This window comes from Oncorhynchus gorbuscha, unplaced genomic scaffold (genome assembly GCF_021184085.1).
Source record: "Oncorhynchus gorbuscha isolate QuinsamMale2020 ecotype Even-year unplaced genomic scaffold, OgorEven_v1.0 Un_scaffold_1072, whole genome shotgun sequence".
NCBI lineage: Eukaryota > Metazoa > Chordata > Actinopteri > Salmoniformes > Salmonidae > Oncorhynchus > Oncorhynchus gorbuscha.
Genome location: NW_025745964.1, coordinates 185,354 through 207,527, shown reverse-complemented (window position 1 = coordinate 207,527; position 22,174 = coordinate 185,354). Strand labels below are relative to the sequence as shown.

Here is a 22,174-nt window from a genome sequence, read left to right as displayed (position 1 = left end):
ATTGACTTTACAATGAGGTTAAATACATTGACTTTACATTGAGGTTAAATACATAGACTTTACATTGAGGTTAAATACATAGACTTTACATTGAGGTTAAATACATAGACTTTACATTGAGGTTAAATACATAGACTTTACATTGAGGTTAAATACATTGGAGGTTAAATACATTGACTTTACATTGAGGTTAAATACATTGACTTTACATTGGAGGTTAAATACATTGACTTTACATTGGAGGTTAAATACATTGACTTTACATTGGAGGTTAAATACATTGACTTTACATTGAGGTTAAATACATTGAGGTTAAATACATTGAGGTTAAATACATTGAGGTTAAATACATTGAGGTTAAATACATTGAGGTTAAATACATTGACTTTACATTGAGGTTAAATACATTGACTTTACATTGAGGTTAAATACATTGACTTTACATTGAGGTTAAATACATTGACTTTACATTGAGGTTAAATACATTGAGGTTAAATACATTGACTTTACATTGAGGTTAAATACATTGACTTTACATTGAGGTTAAATACATTGACTTTACATTGAGGTTAAATACATTGGAGGTTAAATACATTGAGGTTAAATACATTGACTTTACATTGAGATTAAATACATTGACTTTACATTGAGGTTAAATACATTGACTTTACATTGGAGGTTAAATACATTGACTTTACATTGAGGTTAAATACATTGACTTTATTACATGGAGGTTAAATACATTGACTTTACATTGAGGTTAAATACATTGACTTTATTACATGGAGGTTAAATACATTGACTTTACATTGAGGTTAAATACATTGACTTTATTACATGGAGGTTAAATACATTGACTTTTCATTGAGATTAAATACATTGACTTTTCATTGAGGTTAAATACATTGACTTTACATTGACGTTAAATACATTGACTTTACATTGAGGTTAAATACATTGACTTTACATTGGAGGTTAAATACATTGAGGTTAAATACATTGACTTTACATTGGAGGTTAAATACATTGACTTTACATTGAGATTAAATACATTGACTTTACATTGGAGGTTAAATACATTGACTTTACATTGGAGATTAAATACATTGACTTTACATTGGAGGTTAAATACATTGACTTTACAATGAGGTTAAATACATTGACTTTACATTGAGGTTAAGTACATTGACTTTACATTGAGGTTAAATACATTGAGGTTAAATACATTGACTTTACATTGAGGTTAAATACATTGACTTTACATTGAGGTTAAATACATTGGAGGTTAAATACATTGAGGTTAAATACATTGGAGGTTAAATACATTGACTTTACATTGAGGTTAAATACATTGACTTTACATTGAGGTTAAATACATCGACTTTACATTGAGGTTAAATACATTGAGATTAAATACATTGACTTTACATTGGAGGTTAAATACACTGACTTTACATTGAGATTAAATACATTGACTTTTCATTGAGGTTAAATACATTGACTTTACATTGAGGTTAAATACATTGAGGTTAAATACATTGAGGTTAAATACATTGACTTTACATTGGAGGTTAAATACATTGACTTTACATTGAGATTAAATACATTGACTTTACATTGAGGTTAAATACATTGAGGTTAAATACATGGACTTTACATTGAGGTTAAATACATTGAGGTTAAATACATTGACTTTACATTGAGGTTAAATACATTGACTTTATTACATGGAGGTTAAATACAGTGACTTTACATTGAGGTTAAATACATTGACTTTATTACATGGAGGTTAAATACATTGACTTTTCATTGAGGTTAAATACATTGACTTTACATTGAGATTAAATACATTGACTTTACATTGGAGGTTAAATGCATTGAGGTTAAATACATTGACTTTACATTGGAGGTTAAATACATTGACTTTACATTGAGATTAAATACATTGACTTTTCATTGAGGTTAAATACATTGACTTTACATTGAGATTAAATACATTGACTTTTCATTGAGGTTAAATACATTGACTTTACATGGAGGTTAAATACATCGACTTTACATTGAGGTTAAATACATTGAGATTAAATACATTGACTTTACATTGGAGGTTAAATACACTGACTTTACATTGAGATTAAATACATTGACTTTTCATTGAGGTTAAATACATTGACTTTACATTGGAGGTTAAATACATTGAGGTTAAATACATTGACTTTACATTGGAGGTTAAATACATTGACTTTACATTGAGATTAAATACATTGACTTTTCATTGAGGTTAAATACATTGAGGTTAAATACATTGACTTTACATTGAGGTTAAATACATTGACTTTACATTGAGGTTAAATACATTGACTTTACATTGAGGTTAAATACATTGACTTTACATTGAGGTTAAATACATTGAGGTTAAATACATTGAGGTTAAATACATTGACTTTACATTGAGATTAAATACATTGACTTTTCATTGATGTTAAATACATTGACTTTTCATTGATGTTAAATACATTGACTTTACATTGATGTTAAATACATTGACTTTACATTGGAGGTTAAATACATTGACTTTACATTGGAGGTTAAATACATTGACTTTACATTGGAGGTTAAATACATTGACTTTACATTGGAGGTTAAATACATTGAGGTTAAATACATTGAGGTTAAATACATTGACTTTACATTGGAGGTTAAATACATTGACTTTACATTGAGATTAAATACATTGACTTTTCATTGATGTTAAATACATTGACTTTACATTGAGGTTAAATACATTGACTTTACAATGAGGTTAAATACATTGACTTTACATTGAGGGCAAATACATTGACTTTACATTGGAGGTTAAATACATTGACTTTACATTGAGGTTAAATACATTGACTTTACATTGAGATTAAATACATTGACTTTTCATTGAGGTTAAATACATTGACTTTACATTGAGATTAAATACATTGACTTTTCATTGAGGTTAAATACATTGACTTTACATTGAGGTTAAATACATCGACTTTACATTGAGGTTAAATACATTGAGATTAAATACATTGACTTTACATTGGAGGTTAAATACACTGACTTTACATTGAGGTTAAATACATTGAGGTTAAATACATTGAGGTTAAATACATTGACTTTACATTGAGGTTAAATACATTGACTTTACATTGAGGTTAAATACATAGACTTTTCATTGGAGGTTAAATACATTGACTTTACATTGAGGTTAAATACATTGAGGTTAAATACATTGAGGTTAAATACATTGAGGTTAAATACATTGACTTTACATTGAGGTTAAATACATTGACTTTACATTGAGGTTAAATACATTGACTTTACATTGAGGTTAAATACATTGACTTTACATTGAGGTTAAATACATTGACTTTACATTGAGGTTAAATACATTGACTTTACATTGAGGTTAAATACATTGACTTTACATTGAGGTTAAATACATTGAGGTTAAATACATTGAGGTTAAATACATTGAGGTTAAATACATTGACTTTACATTGAGGTTAAATACATTGACTTTACATTGAGGTTAAATACATTGACTTTACATTGAGGTTAAATACATTGACTTTACATTGAGGTTAAATACATTGACTTTACATTGAGGTTAAATACATTGAGGTTAAATACATTGACTTTACATTGAGGTTAAATACATTGACTTTACATTGAGGTTAAATACATTGACTTTACATTGAGGTTAAATACATTGGAGGTTAAATACATTGACTTTACATTGAGGTTAACTACATTGACTTTACATTGGAGGTTAAATACATTGACTTTACATTGAGGTTAAATACATTGACTTTACATTGAGGTTAAATACATTGACTTTACATTGGAGGTTAAATACATTGACTTTACATTGGAGGTTAAATACATTGAGGTTAAATACATTGACTTTACAATGAGGTTAAATACATAGACTTTACATTGAGGTTAAATACATAGACTTTACATTGAGGTTAAATACATAGACTTTACATTGAGGTTAAATACATAGACTTTACATTGAGGTTAAATACATTGGAGGTTAAATACATTGACTTTACATTGAGGTTAAATACATTGACTTTACATTGAGGTTAAATACATTGACTTTACATTGAGGTTAAATACATTGGAGGTTAAATACATTGAGGTTAAATACATTGGAGGTTAAATACATTGACTTTACATTGAGGTTAACTACATTGACTTTACATTGGAGGTTAAATACATTGACTTTACATTGGAGGTTAAATACATTGACTTTACATTGAGGTTAAATACATTGACTTTACATTGAGGTTAAATACATTGACTTTACATTGGAGGTTAAATACATTGACTTTACATTGGAGGTTAAATACATTGAGGTTAAATACATTGACTTTACAATGAGGTTAAATACATAGACTTTACATTGAGGTTAAATACATAGACTTTACATTGAGGTTAAATACATAGACTTTACATTGAGGTTAAATACATTGGAGGTTAAATACATTGACTTTACATTGAGGTTAAATACATTGACTTTACATTGGAGGTTAAATACATTGACTTTACATTGGAGGTTAAATACATTTACTTTACATTGGAGGTTAAATACATTGACTTTACATTGGAGGTTAAATACATTGACTTTACATTGAGGTTAAATACATTGACTTTACATTGAGGTTAAATACATTACATGTTGCTTAACTGAAACAGACTTGACTTTGTATTTGACTTGATTTGACTTGATTTGACTTGATTTGGGGAGTTTTAGTTTGATTCTGTATATCACCACCTGTTGTAAATACACATCATTCTGTACAGGACAGTCCTTCAATTGATTGACTCTGTCAGTCACCACATTCTTATCGGCAGACTCAACAGCCTTGGTTTCTCAAATGACTGCCTCGCCTGGTTCACTAACTACTTCTAAGACAGAGTTCAGTGTGTCAAATCGGAGGGCCTGTTGTCTGGACCTCTGGCAGTCTCTATGGGGGTGCCACAGGGTTTAATTCTCAGGCCGACTCTCTTCTCTGTGTATATCAATGATGTTGCTCTTGCTGCTGGTGAGTCTCTGATCCACCTCTACTCAGACGACACCATTCTGTATACTTCTGGCCCTTCTTTGGACACTGTGTTAACAAACCTCCAGACGAGCTTCAATGCCATACAACACTCCTTCCATGGCCTCCAACTGCTTTTAAATGCTAGTAAAACTAAATGCATTCTCTTCAACCGATCGCTGCCCACACCTGCCCGCCCGTCCAGCATCACCACTCTGGACGGCTTTGACTTAGAATATGTGGACAACTACAAATACTTAGGTGTCTGGTTAGACTGTAAACTCTCCTTCCAGACCCATATCAAACATCTCCAATCCAAAGTTAAATCTAGAATTGGCTTCCTATTTCCCAACAAAGCATCCTTCACTCATGCTGCCAAACATACCCTTGTAAAACTGACCATCCTACCGATCCTCGACTTCTGCGATGTCATTTATAAAATAGCCTCCAACACTCTACTCAGCAAACTGGATGCAGTTTATCACAGTGCAATCCGTTTAGTTACTAAAGCACCTTATACCACCCACCACTGCGACCTGTATGCTCTAGTCGGCTGGCCTTCGCTACATATTAGTCGCCAAACCCATTGGCTCAAGGTCACCTATAAGTCTATGCTAGGTAAAGCTCCGCCTTATCTCAGTTCACTGGTCACGATAACAACACCCACCAGTAGCACGCGCTCCAGCAGGTATATCTCACTGGTCATCCCCATAGACAATTCCTCCTTTGGCTGCCTTTCCTTCCAGTTCTCTGCTGCCAATGACTGAAACTAATTGCAAAAATCGCTGAAGCTGGAGACTCATATCTCCCTCTCTAACTTTAAACATCAGCTATCTGAGCAGTTAACTGATCGCTGCAGCTGTACAAAGTCCATCTGTAAATAGCCCACCCAATCTACCTACCTCATCCCCATATTGTTTTAATTTACTTTCTGTTCTTTGCACACCAGTATTTCTACTTGCACATCATCTGCTCATCTATCACTCCAGTGTTAATCTGCTAAATTGTAAATACTTCGCTACTATGGCCTATTTATTGCCTTACCTCCATTTGCACGCACTGTATATAGACTTTATTTTTACATTTACATTTAAGTCATTTAGCAGACGCTCTTATCCAGAGCGACTTACAAATTGGTGCATTCACCTTATGACGTCCATTTTTCTTCTATTGCGTTATTGACTGTACGCTTGTTTATTCCATCTGTAACTCTGTGTTGTTTGTGTTGAACTGCTTTGCTTTATCTTGGCCAGGTTGCAGTTGTAAATGAGAACTTGTTCTCAACTAGCCTACCTGGTTAAATAAAGGTGAAATAAATAAAAATATGACCACTAGATGGCAGCATTCAACACTGGGTATCACTATCAACACACCTTCTGTCTCTCCCCTCACACACCAACACACACACGCTTACACAATGGGTGGCTGTGGGAGGAGTGTTATTCTACACACACATAACCGTCAGACACTTTGTCACACACCCCTGAGCAGAACACAAGTCAAAGAAGGCATTGTGACTGAGCAGTAAATCTGATTACTATCACATATTTCAGAGATAGACATGTGATTCTCTCTCTCCCTCTCACACACACACACACACACACACACACACACCACACACACACACACACACACACACACACACACACACACACACACACACACACACACACACACACACACACACACACACACACTCTCTCTCTCTTACCTGTGCGTCAGCCTCTATGTTCCCCTCCTGTACCCCCTGCTGTCTGCTGGCCTGAGAGGAGAGAGAGCACATCTATCAGATCTATGTCCCACACATCTATATCTGTTAGATCTATGTCCCACACATCTATATCTGTCAGACCATGTCCCACACATCTATATCTGTCAGATCTATGTCCCACACATCTATATCTGTCAGATCTATGTCCCACACATCTATATCTGTCAGATCTATGTCCCACACATCTATATCTGTCAGATCTATGTCCCACACATCTATATCTGTCAGATCTATGTCCCACACATCTATATCTGTTAGATCCATGTCCCACACATCTATATCTGTTAGATCTATGTCCCACACATCTATATCTGTCAGACCTATGTCCCACACATCTATATCTGTCAGATCTATGTCCCACACATCTATATCTGTCAGATCCATGTCCCACACATCTATATCTGTCAGATTTATGTCCCACACATCTATATCTGTCAGATCCATATCCCACACATCTATATCTGTCAGATCTATGTCCCACACATCTACAGTACCAGTCAAAAGTTGACAAGTTTGTGTTTTTCTTTATTTTTTACTATTTTCTACATTTTAGAATAATAGTGATGACATCAAAACCATAAAATAAACAAATCAAAATATATTTTAGATTCTTCAAAGTAGCCATCATTCGCCTTGATGACAGCTTTTCACACTCTTGGCATTCTCTTAACCAGCTTCGTCAGGAATGCTTTTCCAACAGTCTTGAAGGAGTTCCCACATATGCTGAGCACTTTGTTGGCTGCTTTTCCTTCACTCTGCGGTCCAATTTAACCCAAACCATCTTAATTGGGTTGAGGTCGGGTGATCGTGGAGGCCAGGGCACCTGATGCAGCATTCCATCTCTCTCCTTCTTGGTCAAATAGCCCTTACACAGCCTGGAGGTGTGTTGGGTCATCGTCCTGTTGAAAACAAATGATAGACGTGCAAACCAGATGGGATGGCGTATCGCTGCAGAATGCTGTGGTAGCCATGCTGGTTAAGTGTGACTTGAATTCTAAATAAATCACTGACAGTGTAACCAGCAAAGCACCCCTACACCATCACACCTCCTCCTCCATGCTTCACGGTGGGAACCACACACCATCACACCTCCTCCTCCATGCTTCACGATGGGAACCACACATGCGGAGATCATCCAATCACCTACTCTGTGTCTCACAAAGACACGGCAGTTTGAACAAACAAAAAAATCTCAGACCAAAGAACAGATTTCCACCAGTCTAATATCCACTGCTCGTGTTTCTTGGCCCAAGCAAGTCTCTTCTTATTATTGGTGTCCTTTAGTAGTGGTTTCTTCGCAACAATTCAACCATGACGGCCTGATTCACGCAGTCTCCTCTGAACAGTTGATGTTGAGATGCGTCTGTTACTTGAACTCAGTGAAGCATTTATTTGGGCTGCAATTTCTGGGAAGACTCTGGGTCTTCCTTTCCAATCTGAGGCTGGTAACTAATGAACTGATCCTCTGCAGCAGAGGTAACTCTGGGTCTTCCTTTCCAATCTGAGGCTGGTAACTAATGAACTTATCCTCTGCAGCAGAGGTAACTCTGGGTCTTCCTTTCCAATCTGAGGCTGGTAACTCTAATGAATTCATCCTCTGCAGCAGAGGTAACTCTGGGTCTTCCTTTCCAATCTGAGGCTGGTAACTCTAATGAATTCATCCTCTGCAGCAGAGGTAACTCTGGGTCTTCCTTTCCAATCTGAGGCTGGTAACTAATGAACTTATCCTCTGCAGCAGAGGTAACTCTGGGTCTTCCTTTCCAATCTGAGGCTGGTAACTCTAATGAATTCATCCTCTGCAGCAGAGGTAACTCTGGGTCTTCCTTTCCAATCTGAGGCTGGTAACTCTAATGAATTCATCCTCTGCAGCAGAGGTAACTCTGGGTCTTCCTTTCCAATCTGAGGCTGGTAACTAATGAACTTATCCTCTGCAGCAGAGGTAACTCTGGGTCTTCCTTTCCAATCTGAGGCTGGTAACTCTAATGAACTGATCCTCTGCAGCAGAGGTAACTCTGGGTCTTCCTTTCCAATCTGAGCCAGTTAACTCTAATGAACTCATCCTCTGCAGCAGAGGTAACTCTGGGTCTTCCTTTCCTGTGGCGGTCCTCATGAGACCCATTTAACTCTAATGAACTCATCCTCTGCAGCAGAGGTAACTCTGGGTCTTCCTTTCCTGTGGCGGTCCTCATGAGACCCATTTAACTCTAATGAACTCATCCTCTGCAGCAGAGGTAACTCTGGGTCTTCCTTTCCTGTGGCGGTCCTCATGAGACCCATTTAACTCTAATGAACTCATCCTCTGCAGCAGAGGTAACTCTGGGTCTTCCTTTCCTGTGGCGCTCCTCATGAGAGCCAGTTTCATCATAGCACTTGAAGAAACTTTCAAAGTTCTTGAACTGTTCCGGATTGACTGACTTCATGTCTGCAAAACTGTCATCAAGGCACTTTTTTGATTACGACATGATTCCATAGGAGTTATTTCAGAGTTCTGATGTCTTCACTATTATTCTAGGTAGGTGTCCAAACTTTTGGCTCGTACAGATCTATGTCCCACGCATCTATATATACCAGATCTATGTTCCCCTGACCTCTGACCTCTCACCTGTAGCAGGATGACCAGCAGTCTCCTGAAGTGACCGGACGTGTCTCCTGTTACATCCTCCTCCAGGTTCTTATTAAACTCTGGAACACACAATCAGTGAGTCTGTGTGTGTGTGTGTGTGTGTGTGTGTGTGTGTGTGTGTGTGTGTGTGTGTGTGTGTGTGTGTGTGTGTGTGTGTGTGTGTGTGTGTGTGTGTGTGTGTGTGTGTGTGTGTGTGTGTGTGTGTGTGTGTGTGTGTGTGACCCTGGCGGTAGGCAGCAGTGTGTGTGTGTGTGTGTGTGTGTGTGTGTGTGTGTGTGTGTGTGTGTGTGTGTGTGTGTGTGTGTGTGTGTGTGTGTGTGTGTGTGTGTGTGTGTTACCCTGGCGATAGGCAGCAGTGATGTCCTTAATCTGCTGGGCCGTTCTAGAAGACAGGATCTCAATCAGCACCTTCTCATTGGTCCCCGCCCCCTACACCGTGACATCAACACACAGTCACTATGACATCACACCGTCACTCACAGGATATGACATCACTAGTCCTGGGTAAAATACCTTGATGGCGTTCCGTAGTGACGTCACATCGTAGAGGATGGGCGGAGTCATTAGAGCCACTACCAGAGTCTCAAACTTTCCCCCCAGTTCACCCTGCAGATCACCTACCAGGTCCTGGAGAGAGGAGGGAGGGATGGAGGGAGGGAGGGAGAGAGGAGGGAGGGATGGAGGGAGGGAGGGAGAGAGGGGGGAGAGGAGAGAGAGAGAGAGAGAGAGAGAGAGAGAGAGGAGAGAGAGAGAGAGAGAGAGAGGAGGACAAGAGGAAGGAGGGAGAGTGAGAGAGTGAGAGAGTGAGAGTGAGAGAGTGAGAGAGTGAGAGAGTGAGAGAGTGAGAGAGTGAGAGAGTGAGAGAGTGAGAGAGTGAGAGAGAGAGAGAGAGAGAGAGAGAGAGAGAGAGAGAGAGAGAGAGAGAGAGAGAGAGAGAGAGAGAAATATGGAGGGAGGATTGTGTTATGGTTGTGTTATGGTTGTGGTTGTAGATTACATTAGATGAGTTTATTAGTCACATGCACAGGGTCACAGATATCATTACAGGGTACAGTGACATTCTAATGGTCTCAGCTCCTACAGGTCAAAAACAGACAAGGGAATGAGACAATAACAATAATAACAATAATAATAACAATAATAACAATAATAACAATGTGTTATGGTTGTGTTTATGGTTGTGTTTATGGTTGTGTTTATGGTTGTGTTTATGGTTGTGTTTATGGTTGTGTTATGGTTGTGTTATGGTTGTGTTATGGTTGTGTTCGGGTTGTGTTAGGAATGTATTATTTACATTTAAGTCATTTAGCAGACGCTCTTATCCAGAGCGACTTACAAATTGGTGCATGGTTTGTCTCTGTGAATGGTTTGTCCTCTGACAAATCAACTGTAAATTTCGGTGTTCCTCAAGGTTCTGTTTTAGGACCACTATTGTTTTCACTATACATTTTACCTCTTGGGGATGTTATTCAAAAACATAATGTTAACTTTCACTGCTATGCGGATGACACACAGCTGTACATTTCAATGAAACATGGTGAAGCCCCAAAATTGCCCTCGCTAGAAGCATGTGTTTCAGACATAAGGAAGTGGATGGCTGCAAACTTTCTACTTTTAAACTCGGACAAAACAGAGATGCTTGTTCTAGGTCCCAAGAAACAAAGAGATCTTCTGTTGAATCTGACAATTAATCTTAATGGTTGTACAGTCGTCTCAAATAAAACTGTGAAGGACCTCGGCGTTACTCTGGACCCTGATCTCTCTTTTGAAGAACATATCAAGACCATTTCGAGGACAGCTTTTTTCCATCTACGTAATATTGCAAAAATCAGAAACTTTCTGTCCAAAAATGATGCAGAAAAATTAATCCATGCTTTTGTCACTTCTAGGTTAGACTACTGCAATGCTCTACTTTCCGGCTACCCGGATAAAGCACTAAATAAACTTCAGTTAGTGCTAAATACGGCTGCTAGAATCCTGACTAGAACCAAAAAATTGGATCATATTACTCCAGTGCTAGCCTCTCTACACTGGCTTCCTGTCAAAGCAAGGGCTGATTTCAAGGTTTTACTGCTAACCTACAAAGCATTACATGGGCTTGCTCCTACCTATCTCTCTGATTTGGTCCTGCCATACATACCTACACGTACGCTACGGTCACAAGACGCAGGCCTCCTAATTGTCCCTAGAATTTCTAAACAAACAGCTGGAGGCAGGGCTTTCTCCTATAGAGCTCCATTTTTATGGAACGGTCTGCCTACCCATGTCAGAGACGCAAACTCGGTCTCAACCTTTAAGTCTTTACTGAAGACTCATCTTTTCAGTGGGTCATATGATTGAGTGTAGTCTGGCCCAGGAGTGGGAAGGTGAACGGAAAGGCTCTGGAGCAACGAACCGCCCTTGCTGTCTGCCTGGCCAGTTCCCCTCTTTCCACTGGGATTCTCTGCCTCTAACAGGGGCTGAGTCACTGGCTTACTGGGGCTCTCTCATGCCGTCCCTGCAGGGGGTGCGTCACCTGAGTGGGTTGATTCACTGTTGTGGTCACCCCCCCCCCCCCCCCCCTTGTGCCATGGCGGAGATCTTTGTGGGCTATACTCAGCCTTGTCTCAGGATGGTAAGTTGGTGGTTGAAGATATCCCTCTAGTGGTGTGCGGGCTGTGCTTTGGCAAAGTGGGTGGGGTTATATCCTTCCTGTTTGGCCCTGTCCGGGGGTGTCCTCGAATGGGGCCACAGTGTCTCCTGAACCCTCCTGTCTCAGCCTCCAGTATTTATGCTGCAGGAGTTTGTGTCGGGGGGCTAGGGTCAGTTTGTTATATCTGGAGTACTTCTCCTGTCCTATTCGGTGTCCTGTGTGAATCTAAGTGTGCGTTCTCTAATTCTCTCCTTCTTTCTTTCTTTCTCTCTCTCGGAGGACCTGAGCCCTAGGACCATGCCCCAGGACTACCTGACATGATGGCTCCTCGCTGTCCCCAGTCCACCTGGCCATGCTGCTGCTCCAGTTTCAACTGACCTGAGCCCTAGGACCATGCCCCACGACTACCTGACATGATGACTCCTTGCTGTCCCCAGTCCACCTGGCCATGCTGCTGCTCCAGTTTCAACTGTTCTGCCTTACTATTATTTGACCATGCTGGTCATTTATGAACATTTGAACATCTTGGCCATCTTCTGTTATAATCTCCACCTGGCACAACCAGAAGAGGACTGGCCACCCCACATATGCTCTCTCTAATTCTCTCTTTCTTTCTCTCTCTCTCTCTCTCTCTCTCTCGGAGGACCTGAGCCCCAGGACCATGCCCCAGGACGACCTGACATGATGACTCCTTGCTGTCCCCAGTCCACCTGACTGTGCTGCTGCTCCAGTTTCAACTGTTCTGCCTTGTTATTATTCGACCATGCTGGTCATTTATGAACATTTGAACATCTTGGCCATGTTCTGTTATCTCCACCCGGCACAGCCAGAAGAGACTGGCCACCACGCATAGCCTGGTTCCTCTCTAGGTTTCTTCCTAGATTTTGGCCTTTCTAGTGAGTTTTTCCTAGCCATCGTGCTTCTACACCTGCATTGCTTGCTGTTTGGGGTTTTAGGCTGGGTTTCTGTACAGCACTTTGAGATATCAGCTGATGTACGAAGGGCTATATAAATAAAATTTGATTGATTGATTGATTGTTGAGGTTGTGGTTGTATTGTGGTTGTATTATGGTTGTGTTGTGCTTGTGTTGACGTTGTGGTTGTATTGTGGTTGTGGTTGTATTGTGGTTGTATTCCGGTTGTGTTATGGTTGTGTTCCGGTTGTGTTATGGTTGTGTTCCGGATGTGTTCAGGGATGTGTTCAGGGATGTGTTCAGGGATGTGTTCAGGGATGTGTTCAGGGATGTGTTCAGGGATGTGTTCCGGGTTGTATTGTGGTTGTGTTAGGGTTGTGTTAGGGTTGTGTTAGGGTTGTGTTAGGGTTGTGTTAGGGTTGTGTTTAGGGATGTGTTCCGGTTGCGTTGTGTTTAGGGATGTGGTCCGATTGTATTGTGGTTGTGGTCCGATTGTATTGTGGTTGTGTTCCGGTTGTATTGTGGTTGTGGTTGTGTTCCGGTTGTATTGTGGTTGTGGTTGTGTTCCGGTTGTATTGTGGTTGTGGTTGTGTTCCGGTTGTATTGTGGTTGTGGTTGTGTTCCGGTTGTATTGTGGTTGTGGTTGTGTTCCGGTTGTATTGTGGTTGTGGTTGTGTTCCGGTTGTATTGTGGTTGTGGTTGTGTTCCGGTTGTATTGTGGTTCCGGTTGTGTTGTGGTTGTGGTTGTGTTCCGGTTGTATTGTGGTTGTGTTGTGGTTGTATTGTGGTTGTGTTAGGGTTGTGTTAGGGTTGTGTTAGGGTTGTGTTATGGTTGTGTTTAGGGATGTGTTATGGTTGCATTGTGGTTGTGTTCCGGTTGCATTGTGGTTGTGGTCCGATTGTATTGTGGTTGTGGTTGTGTTCCGGTTGTATTGTGGTTGTGGTTGTGTTCCGGTTGTATTGTGGTTGTGGTTGTGTTCCGGTTGTATTGTGGTTGTGGTTGTGTTCCGGTTGTATTGTGGTTGTGGTTGTGTTCCGGTTGTATTGTGGTTGTGGTTGTGTTCCGGTTGTGTTGTGGATGTGATTGTGTTCCGGTTGTATTGTGGTTGTGTTGTGGTTGTATTGTGGTTGTATTGTGGATGTGATTGTATTGTGGTTGTGGATGTATTGTGGTTGTATTGTGGTTGTGGATGTATTGTGGTTGTGGTTGTGTTGTGGTTGTATTATGGTTGTATTGTGGTTGTGGTTGAATTGTGGTTGTATTGTTGTATTGTGGTTGTATTGTGGTTGAATTGTGGTTGAATTGTTGTATTGTGGTTGTATTGTGGTTGTATTGTGGTTGTGGTGGTATTGGGGTTGTGATTGTATTGTGGTTGTATTGTGGTTGTATTGTGGTTGTGGTGGTATTGGGGTTGTGATTGTATTGTGGTTGTATTGTGGTTGTATGATGGTTGTAGTTGTATTGTGGTTGTGGTTGTATTGTGGTTGTGGTTGTATTGTGGTTGTGGTTGTATTGTGGTTGTGGTTGTATTGTGGTTGTGGTTGTATTGTGGTTGTGGTTGTGGTTGTATTGTGGTTGTGGTTGTGGTTGTATTGTGGTTATATTGTGGTTGTGGTTGTATTGTTGTTGTATTGTGGTTGTGGTTGTATTGTTGTTGTATTGTGGTTGTGGTTGTAGTTGTATGGTGGTTGTGGTTGTATTGTGGTTGTATGGTGGTTGTGGTTGTATTGTGGTTGTATGATGGTTGTGGTTGTATGATGGTTGCTGTTGTATGATGGTTGTGGTTGTATTGTGGTTGTATTGTAGTTGTATTGTGGTTATATTGTTGTTGTATTGTGGTTGTGGTTGTATTGTGGTTGTATGATGGTTGTGGTTGTATGATGGTTGTATGATGGTTGTGGTTGTATGATGGTTGTGGTTGTATTGTGGTTGTATTGTAGTTGTATTGTGGTTGTATTGTGTTTGCGTTGTGGTTGTATTGTGGTTATATTGTGGTTGTGGTTATATTGTGGTTGTATTGTGGTTGTGGTTGTATTGTGGTTGTAGTTGTATTGTGGTTGTATTGTGGTTGAATTGTGGTTGAATTGTGGTTGTGTTGTATTGTAGTTGTATTGTGGTTGTATTGTGGTTGTGTTTGCATTGTGGTTGTGGTTGTATTGTGGTTATATTGTGGTTGTGGTTGTATTGTGGTTGTGTCTGCATTGTGGTTGTGGTTGTATTGTGGTTGTATTGTGGTTGTGTTTGCATTGTGGTTGTATTGTGGTTGTGTTTGCATTGTGGTTGTGGTTGTATTGTGGTTGTGTTTGCATTGTGGTTGTGGTTGTATTGTGGTTGTATTGTGGTTGTGGTTGTATTGTGGTTGTGTTCCGGTTGTATTGTGGTTGTGGTTGTGTTCGGTTGTGGTTGTGTTCCGGTTGTATTGTGGTTGTGGTTGTGTTCCGGTTGTATTGTGGTTGTGGTTGTGTTCCGGTTGTATTGTGGTTGTGGTTGTGTTCCGGTTGTATTGTGTTCCGGTTGTGTTCCGGTTGTATTGTGGTTGTGTTCCGGTTGTATTGTGGTTGTGTTCCGGTTGCATTGTGGTTGTGTTCCGGTTGCATTGTGGTTGTGGTTGTATTGTGGTTGTGTTCCGGTTGTATTGTGGTTGTGTTCCGGTTGTATTGTGGTTGTGGTTGTGTTCCGGTTGTATTGTGGTTCCGGTTGTATTGTGGTTGTGGTTGTGTTCCGGTTGTATTGTGGTTGTGTTGTGGTTGTATTGCGGTTGTATTGTGGTTGTGTTAGGGTTGTGTTTAGGGATGTGTTATGGTTGCATTGTGGTTGTGTTCCGGTTGCATTGTGGTTGTGGTCCGATTGTATTGTGGTTGTGGTTGTGTTCCGGTTGTATTGTGGTTGTGGTTGTGTTCCGGTTGTATTGTGGTTGTGGTTGTGTTCCGGTTGTATTGTGGTTCCGGTTGTATTGTGTTCCGGTTGTGTTCCGGTTGTATTGTGGTTGTGTTCGGTTGTATTGTGGTTGTGTTCGGTTGCATTGTGGTTGTGGTTGTATTGTGGTTGTGTTCGGTTGTATTGTGGTTGTGTTCGGTTGTATTGTGGTTGTGGTTGTGTTCCGGTTGTATTGTGGTTCGGTTGTGTTGTGGTTGTGGTTGTGTTCCGGTTGTATTGTGGTTGTGTTGTGGTTGTATTGCGGTTGTATTGTGGTTGTGTTAGGGTTGTGTTTAGGGATGTGTTATGGTTGCATTGTGGTTGTGTTCCGGTTGCATTGTGGTTGTGGTCCGATTGTATTGTGGTTGTGGTTGTGTTCCGGTTGTATTGTGGTTGTGGTTGTGTTCCGGTTGTATTGTGGTTGTGGTTGTGTTCCGGTTGTATTGTGGTTGTGGTTGTGTTCCGGTTGTATTGTGGTTGTGGTTGTGTTGTGGTTGTATTATGGTTGTGGTTGTGTTGTGGTTGTATTATGGTTGTATTGTGGTTGTGGTTGAATTGTGGTTGAATTGTTGTATTGTGGTTGTATTGTGGTTGTATTGTGGTTGTGGTGGTATTGGGGTTGTGATTGTATTGTGGTTGTATTGTGGTTGTATGATGGTTGTAGTTGTATTGTGGTTGTGGTTGTATTGTGGTTGTGGTTGTATTGTGGTTGTGGTTGTATTGTGGTTGTATTGTGGTTATATTGTGGTTGTGGTTGTATTGTTGTTGTATTGTGGTTGTGGTTATATTGTGGTTGTGGTTGTATTGTTGTTGTATTGTGGTTGTGGTTGTATTGTTGTTGTATTGTGGTTGTATTGTTGTTGTATTGTGGTTGTGGTTGTTGTTGTATTGTGGTTGTATTGTTGTTGTATTGTGGTTGTGGTTGTATTGTGGTTGTATGGTGGTTGTGGTTGTATTGTGGTTGTATGATGGTTGTGGTTGTATGATGGTTGCTGTTGTATGATGGTTGTGGTTGTATTGTGGTTGTATTGTGGTTGTATTGTGGTTGTATTGTGGTTATATTGTTGTTGTATTGTGGTTGTGGTTGTATTGTGGTTGTATGATGGTTGTGGTTGTATGATGGTTGTATGATGGTTGTGGTTGTATGATGGTTGTGGTTGTATTGTGATTGTATTGTAGTTGTATTGTGGTTGTATTGTGTTTGCGTTGTGGTTGTATTGTGGTTATATTGTGGTTGTGGTTATATTGTGGTTGTATTGTGGTTGTATTGTGGTTGTATTGTGGTTGTATTGTGGTTGTAGTTGTATTGTGGTTGTAGTTGTATTGTGGTTGTATTGTGGTTGAATTGTGGTTGAATTGTGGTTGTGTTGTATTGTAGTTGTATTGTGGTTGTATTGTGGTTGTGGTTGCATTGTGGTTGTGGTTGTATTGTGGTTGTGTCTGTATTGTGGTTGTATTGTGGTTGTGTCTGTATTGTGGTTGTATTGTGGTTGTGTTTGCATTGTGGTTGTGGTTGTATTGTGGTTATATTGTGGTTGTGGTTGTATTGTGGTTGTGTCTGCATTGTGGTTGTGGTTGTATTGTGGTTGTGGTTGTATTGTGGTTGTGTTCCGGTTGTATTGTGGTTGTGGTTGTATTGTGGTTGTGGTTGTATTGTGGTTGTGTTCCGGTTGTATTGTGGTTGTGGTTGTGTTCCGGTTGTGGTTGTGTTCCGGTTGTATTGTGGTTGTGGTTGTGTTCCGGTTGTATTGTGGTTGTGGTTGTGTTCCGGTTGTATTGTGTTCCGGTTGTGTTCCGGTTGTATTGTGGTTGTGTTCCGGTTGTATTGTGGTTGTGTTCCGGTTGCATTGTGGTTGTGTTCCGGTTGCATTGTGGTTGTGTTCCGGTTGCATTGTGGTTGTGGTTGTATTGTGGTTGTGTTCCGGTTGCATTGTGGTTGTGGTTGTATTGTGGTTGTGTTCCGGTTGCATTGTGGTTGTGGTTGTATTGTGGTTGTGTTCCGGTTGTATTGTGGTTGTGGTTGTGTTCCGGTTGTATTGTGGTTGTGGTTGTGTTCGGTTGTATTGTGGTTGTGGTTGTGTTCGGTTGTATTGTGGTTGTGGTTGTGTTCGGTTGTATTGTGGTTGTGGTTGTGTTCCGGTTGTATTGTGGTTGTGGTTGTGTTCCGGTTGTATTGTGGTTGTGTTGTGGTTGTATTGTGGTTGTATTGTGGATGTGATTGTATTGTGGTTGTATTGTGGTTGTATTGTGGTTGTGGATGTATTGTGGTTGTGGTTGTGTTGTGGTTGTATTATGGTTGTATTGTGGTTGTGGTTGAATTGTGGTTGTATGGTGGTTGTGGTTGTATTGTGGTTGTATGGTGGTTGTGGTTGTATTGTGGTTGTATGGTGGTTGTGGTTGTATTGTGGTTGTATGATGGTTGTGGTTGTATGATGGTTGCTGTTGTATGATGGTTGTGGTTGTATTGTGGTTGTATTGTAGTTGTATTGTGGTTGTATTGTGGTTATATTGTTGTTGTATTGTGGTTGTGGTTGTATTGTGGTTGTATGATGGTTGTGGTTGTATGATGGTTGTATGATGGTTGTGGTTGTATGATGGTTGTGGTTGTATTGTGGTTGTATTGTAGTTGTATTGTGGTTGTATTGTGTTTGTGTTGTGGTTGTATTGTGGTTATATTGTGGTTGTGGTTATATTGTGGTTGTATTGTGGTTGTATTGTGGTTGTGGTTGTATTGTGGTTGTAGTTGTATTGTGGTTGTATTGTGGTTGAATTGTGGTTGAATTGTGGTTGTGTTGTATTGTAGTTGTATTGTGGTTGTATTGTGGTTGTGTTTGCATTGTGGTTGTGGTTGTATTGTGGTTATATTGTGGTTGTGGTTGTATTGTGGTTGTGTCTGCATTGTGGTTGTGGTTGTATTGTGGTTGTATTGTGGTTGTGGTTGTATTGTGGTTGTGTTTGCATTGTGGTTGTGGTTGTATTGTGGTTGTATTGTGGTTGTGTTTGCATTGTGGTTGTGGTTGTATTGTGGTTGTGTTTGCATTGTGGTTGTGGTTGTATTGTGGTTGTGGTTGTATTGTGGTTGTGTTCCGGTTGTATTGTGGTTGTGGTTGTGTTCCGGTTGTGGTTGTGTTCCGGTTGTATTGTGGTTGTGGTTGTGTTCCGGTTGTATTGTGGTTGTGGTTGTGTTCCGGTTGTATTGTGGTTGTGGTTGTGTTCCGGTTGTATTGTGTTCCGGTTGTGTTCCGGTTGTATTGTGTTCCGGTTGTATTGTGGTTGTGTTCCGGTTGCATTGTGGTTGTGTTCCGGTTGCATTGTGGTTGTGTTCCGGTTGTATTGTGGTTGTGGTTGTGTTCCGGTTGTATTGTGGTTGTGGTTGTGTTCCGGTTGTATTGTGGTTGTGGTTGTGTTCCGGTTGTATTGTGGTTGTGGTTGTGTTCCGGTTGTATTGTGGTTGTGGTTGTGTTCCGGTTGTATTGTGGTTGTGGTTGTGTTCCGGTTGTATTGTGGTTGTGGTTGTGTTCCGGTTGTATTGTGGTTGTGTTGTGGTTGTATTGTGGTTGTATTGTGGATGTGATTGTATTGTGGTTGTATTGTGGTTGTGGATGTATTGTGGTTGTGGTTGTGTTGTGGTTGTATTATGGTTGTATTGTGGTTGTGGTTGAATTGTGGTTGTATTGTTGTATTGTGGTGGTATTGGGGTTGTATTGTGGTTGTGGTGGTATTGGGGTTGTGATTGTATTGTGGTTGTATTGTGGTTGTATTGTGGTTGTGGTTGTATTGTGGTTGTATGATGGTTGTAGTTGTATTGTGGTTGTGGTTGTATTGTGGTTGTGGTTGTATTGTGGTTGTATTGTGGTTGTATTGTGGTTGTATTGTATTGTGGTTGTGTTGTATTGTGGTTGTATTGTTGTTGTGGTTGTATTGTGGTTGTATTGTGGTTGTGGTTGTGGTTGTATTGTGGTTGTGGTTGTATTGTGGTTGTATTGTGGTTATATTGTGGTTGTGGTTGTATTGTTGTTGTATTGTGGTTGTGGTTGTATTGTTGTTGTATTGTGGTTGTATTGTGGTTGTATTGTGGTTGTATTGTTGTTGTGGTTGTATTGTGGTTGTATTGTTGTTGTGGTTGTATTGTGGTTGTATGATGGTTGTGGTTGTATGATGGTTGTGGTTGTATTGTGGTTGTATTGTAGTTGTATTGTGGTTGTATTGTGGTTATATTGTTGTTGTATTGTGGTTGTGGTTGTATTGTGGTTGTATGATGGTTGTGGTTGTATGATGGTTGCTGTTGTATGATGGTTGTGGTTGTATTGTGGTTGTATTGTAGTTGTATTGTGGTTGTATTGTGGTTATATTGTTGTTGTATTGTGGTTGTGGTTGTATTGTGGTTGTATGATGGTTGTGGTTGTATGATGGTTGTATGATGGTTGTGGTTGTATGATGGTTGTGGTTGTATTGTGGTTGTATTGTAGTTGTATTGTGTTTGCGTTGTGGTTGTATTGTGGTTATATTGTGGTTGTGGTTATATTGTGGTTGTATTGTGGTTGTATTGTGGTTGTATTGTGGTTGTGGTTGTATTGTGGTTGTAGTTGTATTGTGGTTGTATTGTGGTTGAATTGTGGTTGAATTGTGGTTGTGTTGTATTGTAGTTGTATTGTGGTTGTATTGTGGTTGTGTTTGCATTGTGGTTGTGGTTGTATTGTGGTTATATTGTGGTTGTGGTTGTATTGTGGTTGTGTCTGCATTGTGGTTGTGGTTGTATTGTGGTTGTATTGTGGTTGTGGTTGTATTGTGGTTGTGTTTGCATTGTGGTTGTGGTTGTATTGTGGTTGTATTGTGGTTGTGTTTGTATTGTGGTTGTGGTTGTATTGTGGTTGTGTTTGCATTGTGGTTGTGGTTGTATTGTGGTTGTGGTTGTATTGTGGTTGTGTTCCGGTTGTATTGTGGTTGTGGTTGTGTTCCGGTTGTGGTTGTGTTCCGGTTGTATTGTGGTTGTGGTTGTGTTCCGGTTGTATTGTGGTTGTGTTCCGGTTGCATTGTGGTTGTGTTCCGGTTGCATTGTGGTTGTGTTCCGGTTGCATTGTGGTTGTGTTCCGGTTGCATTGTGGTTGTGTTCGGTTGTATTGTGGTTGTGTTCGGTTGTGTTCGGTTGTATTGTGGTTGTGGTTGTGTTCGGTTGTATTGTGGTTGTGGTTGTGTTCCGGTTGTATTGTGGTTGTGGTTGTGTTCGGTTGTATTGTGGTTGTGGTTGTGTTCGGTTGTATTGTGGTTGTGGTTGTGTTCGGTTGTATTGTGGTTGTGGTTGTGTTCGGTTGTATTGTGGTTGTGGTTGTGTTCGGTTGTATTGTGGTTGTGGTTGTGTTCGGTTGTATTGTGGTTGTGGTTGTGTTCCGGTTGTATTGTGGTTGTGTTGTGGTTGTATTGTGGATGTGATTGTATTGTGGTTGTATTGTGGTTGTGGATGTATTGTGGTTGTGGTTGTGTTGTGGTTGTATTATGGTTGTATTGTGGTTGTGGTTGAATTGTGGTTGTATTGTTGTATTGTGGTGGTATTGGGGTTGTGATTGTATTGTGGTTGTATTGTGGTTGTATTGTGGTTGTGGTTGTATTGTGGTTGTGGTTGTATTGTGGTTGTATTGTGGTTGTATTGTATTGTGGTTGTGTTGTATTGTGGTTGTATTGTTGTTGTGGTTGTATTGTGGTTGTATTGTGGTTGTGGTTGTGGTTGTATTGTGGTTGTGGTTGTATTGTGGTTGTATTGTGGTTATATTGTGGTTGTGGTTGTATTGTTGTTGTATTGTGGTTGTGGTTGTATTGTTGTTGTATTGTGGTTGTATTGTGGTTGTATTGTTGTTGTGGTTGTATTGTGGTTGTATGATGGTTGTGGTTGTATGATGGTTGTGGTTGTATTGTGGTTGTATTGTAGTTGTATTGTGGTTGTATTGTGGTTATATTGTTGTTGTATTGTGGTTGTGGTTGTATTGTGGTTGTATGATGGTTGTGGTTGTATGATGGTTGTATGATGGTTGTGGTTGTATGATGGTTGTGGTTGTATTGTGGTTGTATTGTAGTTGTATTGTAGTTGTATTGTGTTTGCGTTGTGGTTGTATTGTGGTTGTGTTGTGGTTATATTGTGGTTGTATTGTGGTTGTATTGTGGTTGTGGTTGTATTGTGGTTGTAGTTGTATTGTGGTTGTATTGTGGTTGTGCTGTGGTTGAATTGTGGTTGTGTTGTA

At 39.9% G+C, this 22,174-nt stretch overlaps 1 protein-coding gene across 1 annotated transcript in view; it reads right to left on the bottom strand.

The window, feature by feature from the left end:
- The window catches only part of LOC124021168 (annexin A5-like), a gene marked incomplete at its 3' end in the record, with an annotated part of 42,357 nt that overhangs the window by 5,905 nt on the left and 14,278 nt on the right, over nt 1-22,174 (bottom strand). Inside the window, exons 5-8 of the mRNA XM_046336516.1 lie at nt 9,992-10,105; nt 9,817-9,907; nt 9,458-9,537; nt 6,796-6,846 (exon numbers count right to left, since the gene is read on the bottom strand). Coding sequence (XP_046192472.1) covers nt 6,796-6,846; nt 9,458-9,537; nt 9,817-9,907; nt 9,992-10,105 — 336 coding nt within the window. The remainder of the gene's footprint in view (nt 1-6,795; nt 6,847-9,457; nt 9,538-9,816; nt 9,908-9,991; nt 10,106-22,174) is intronic.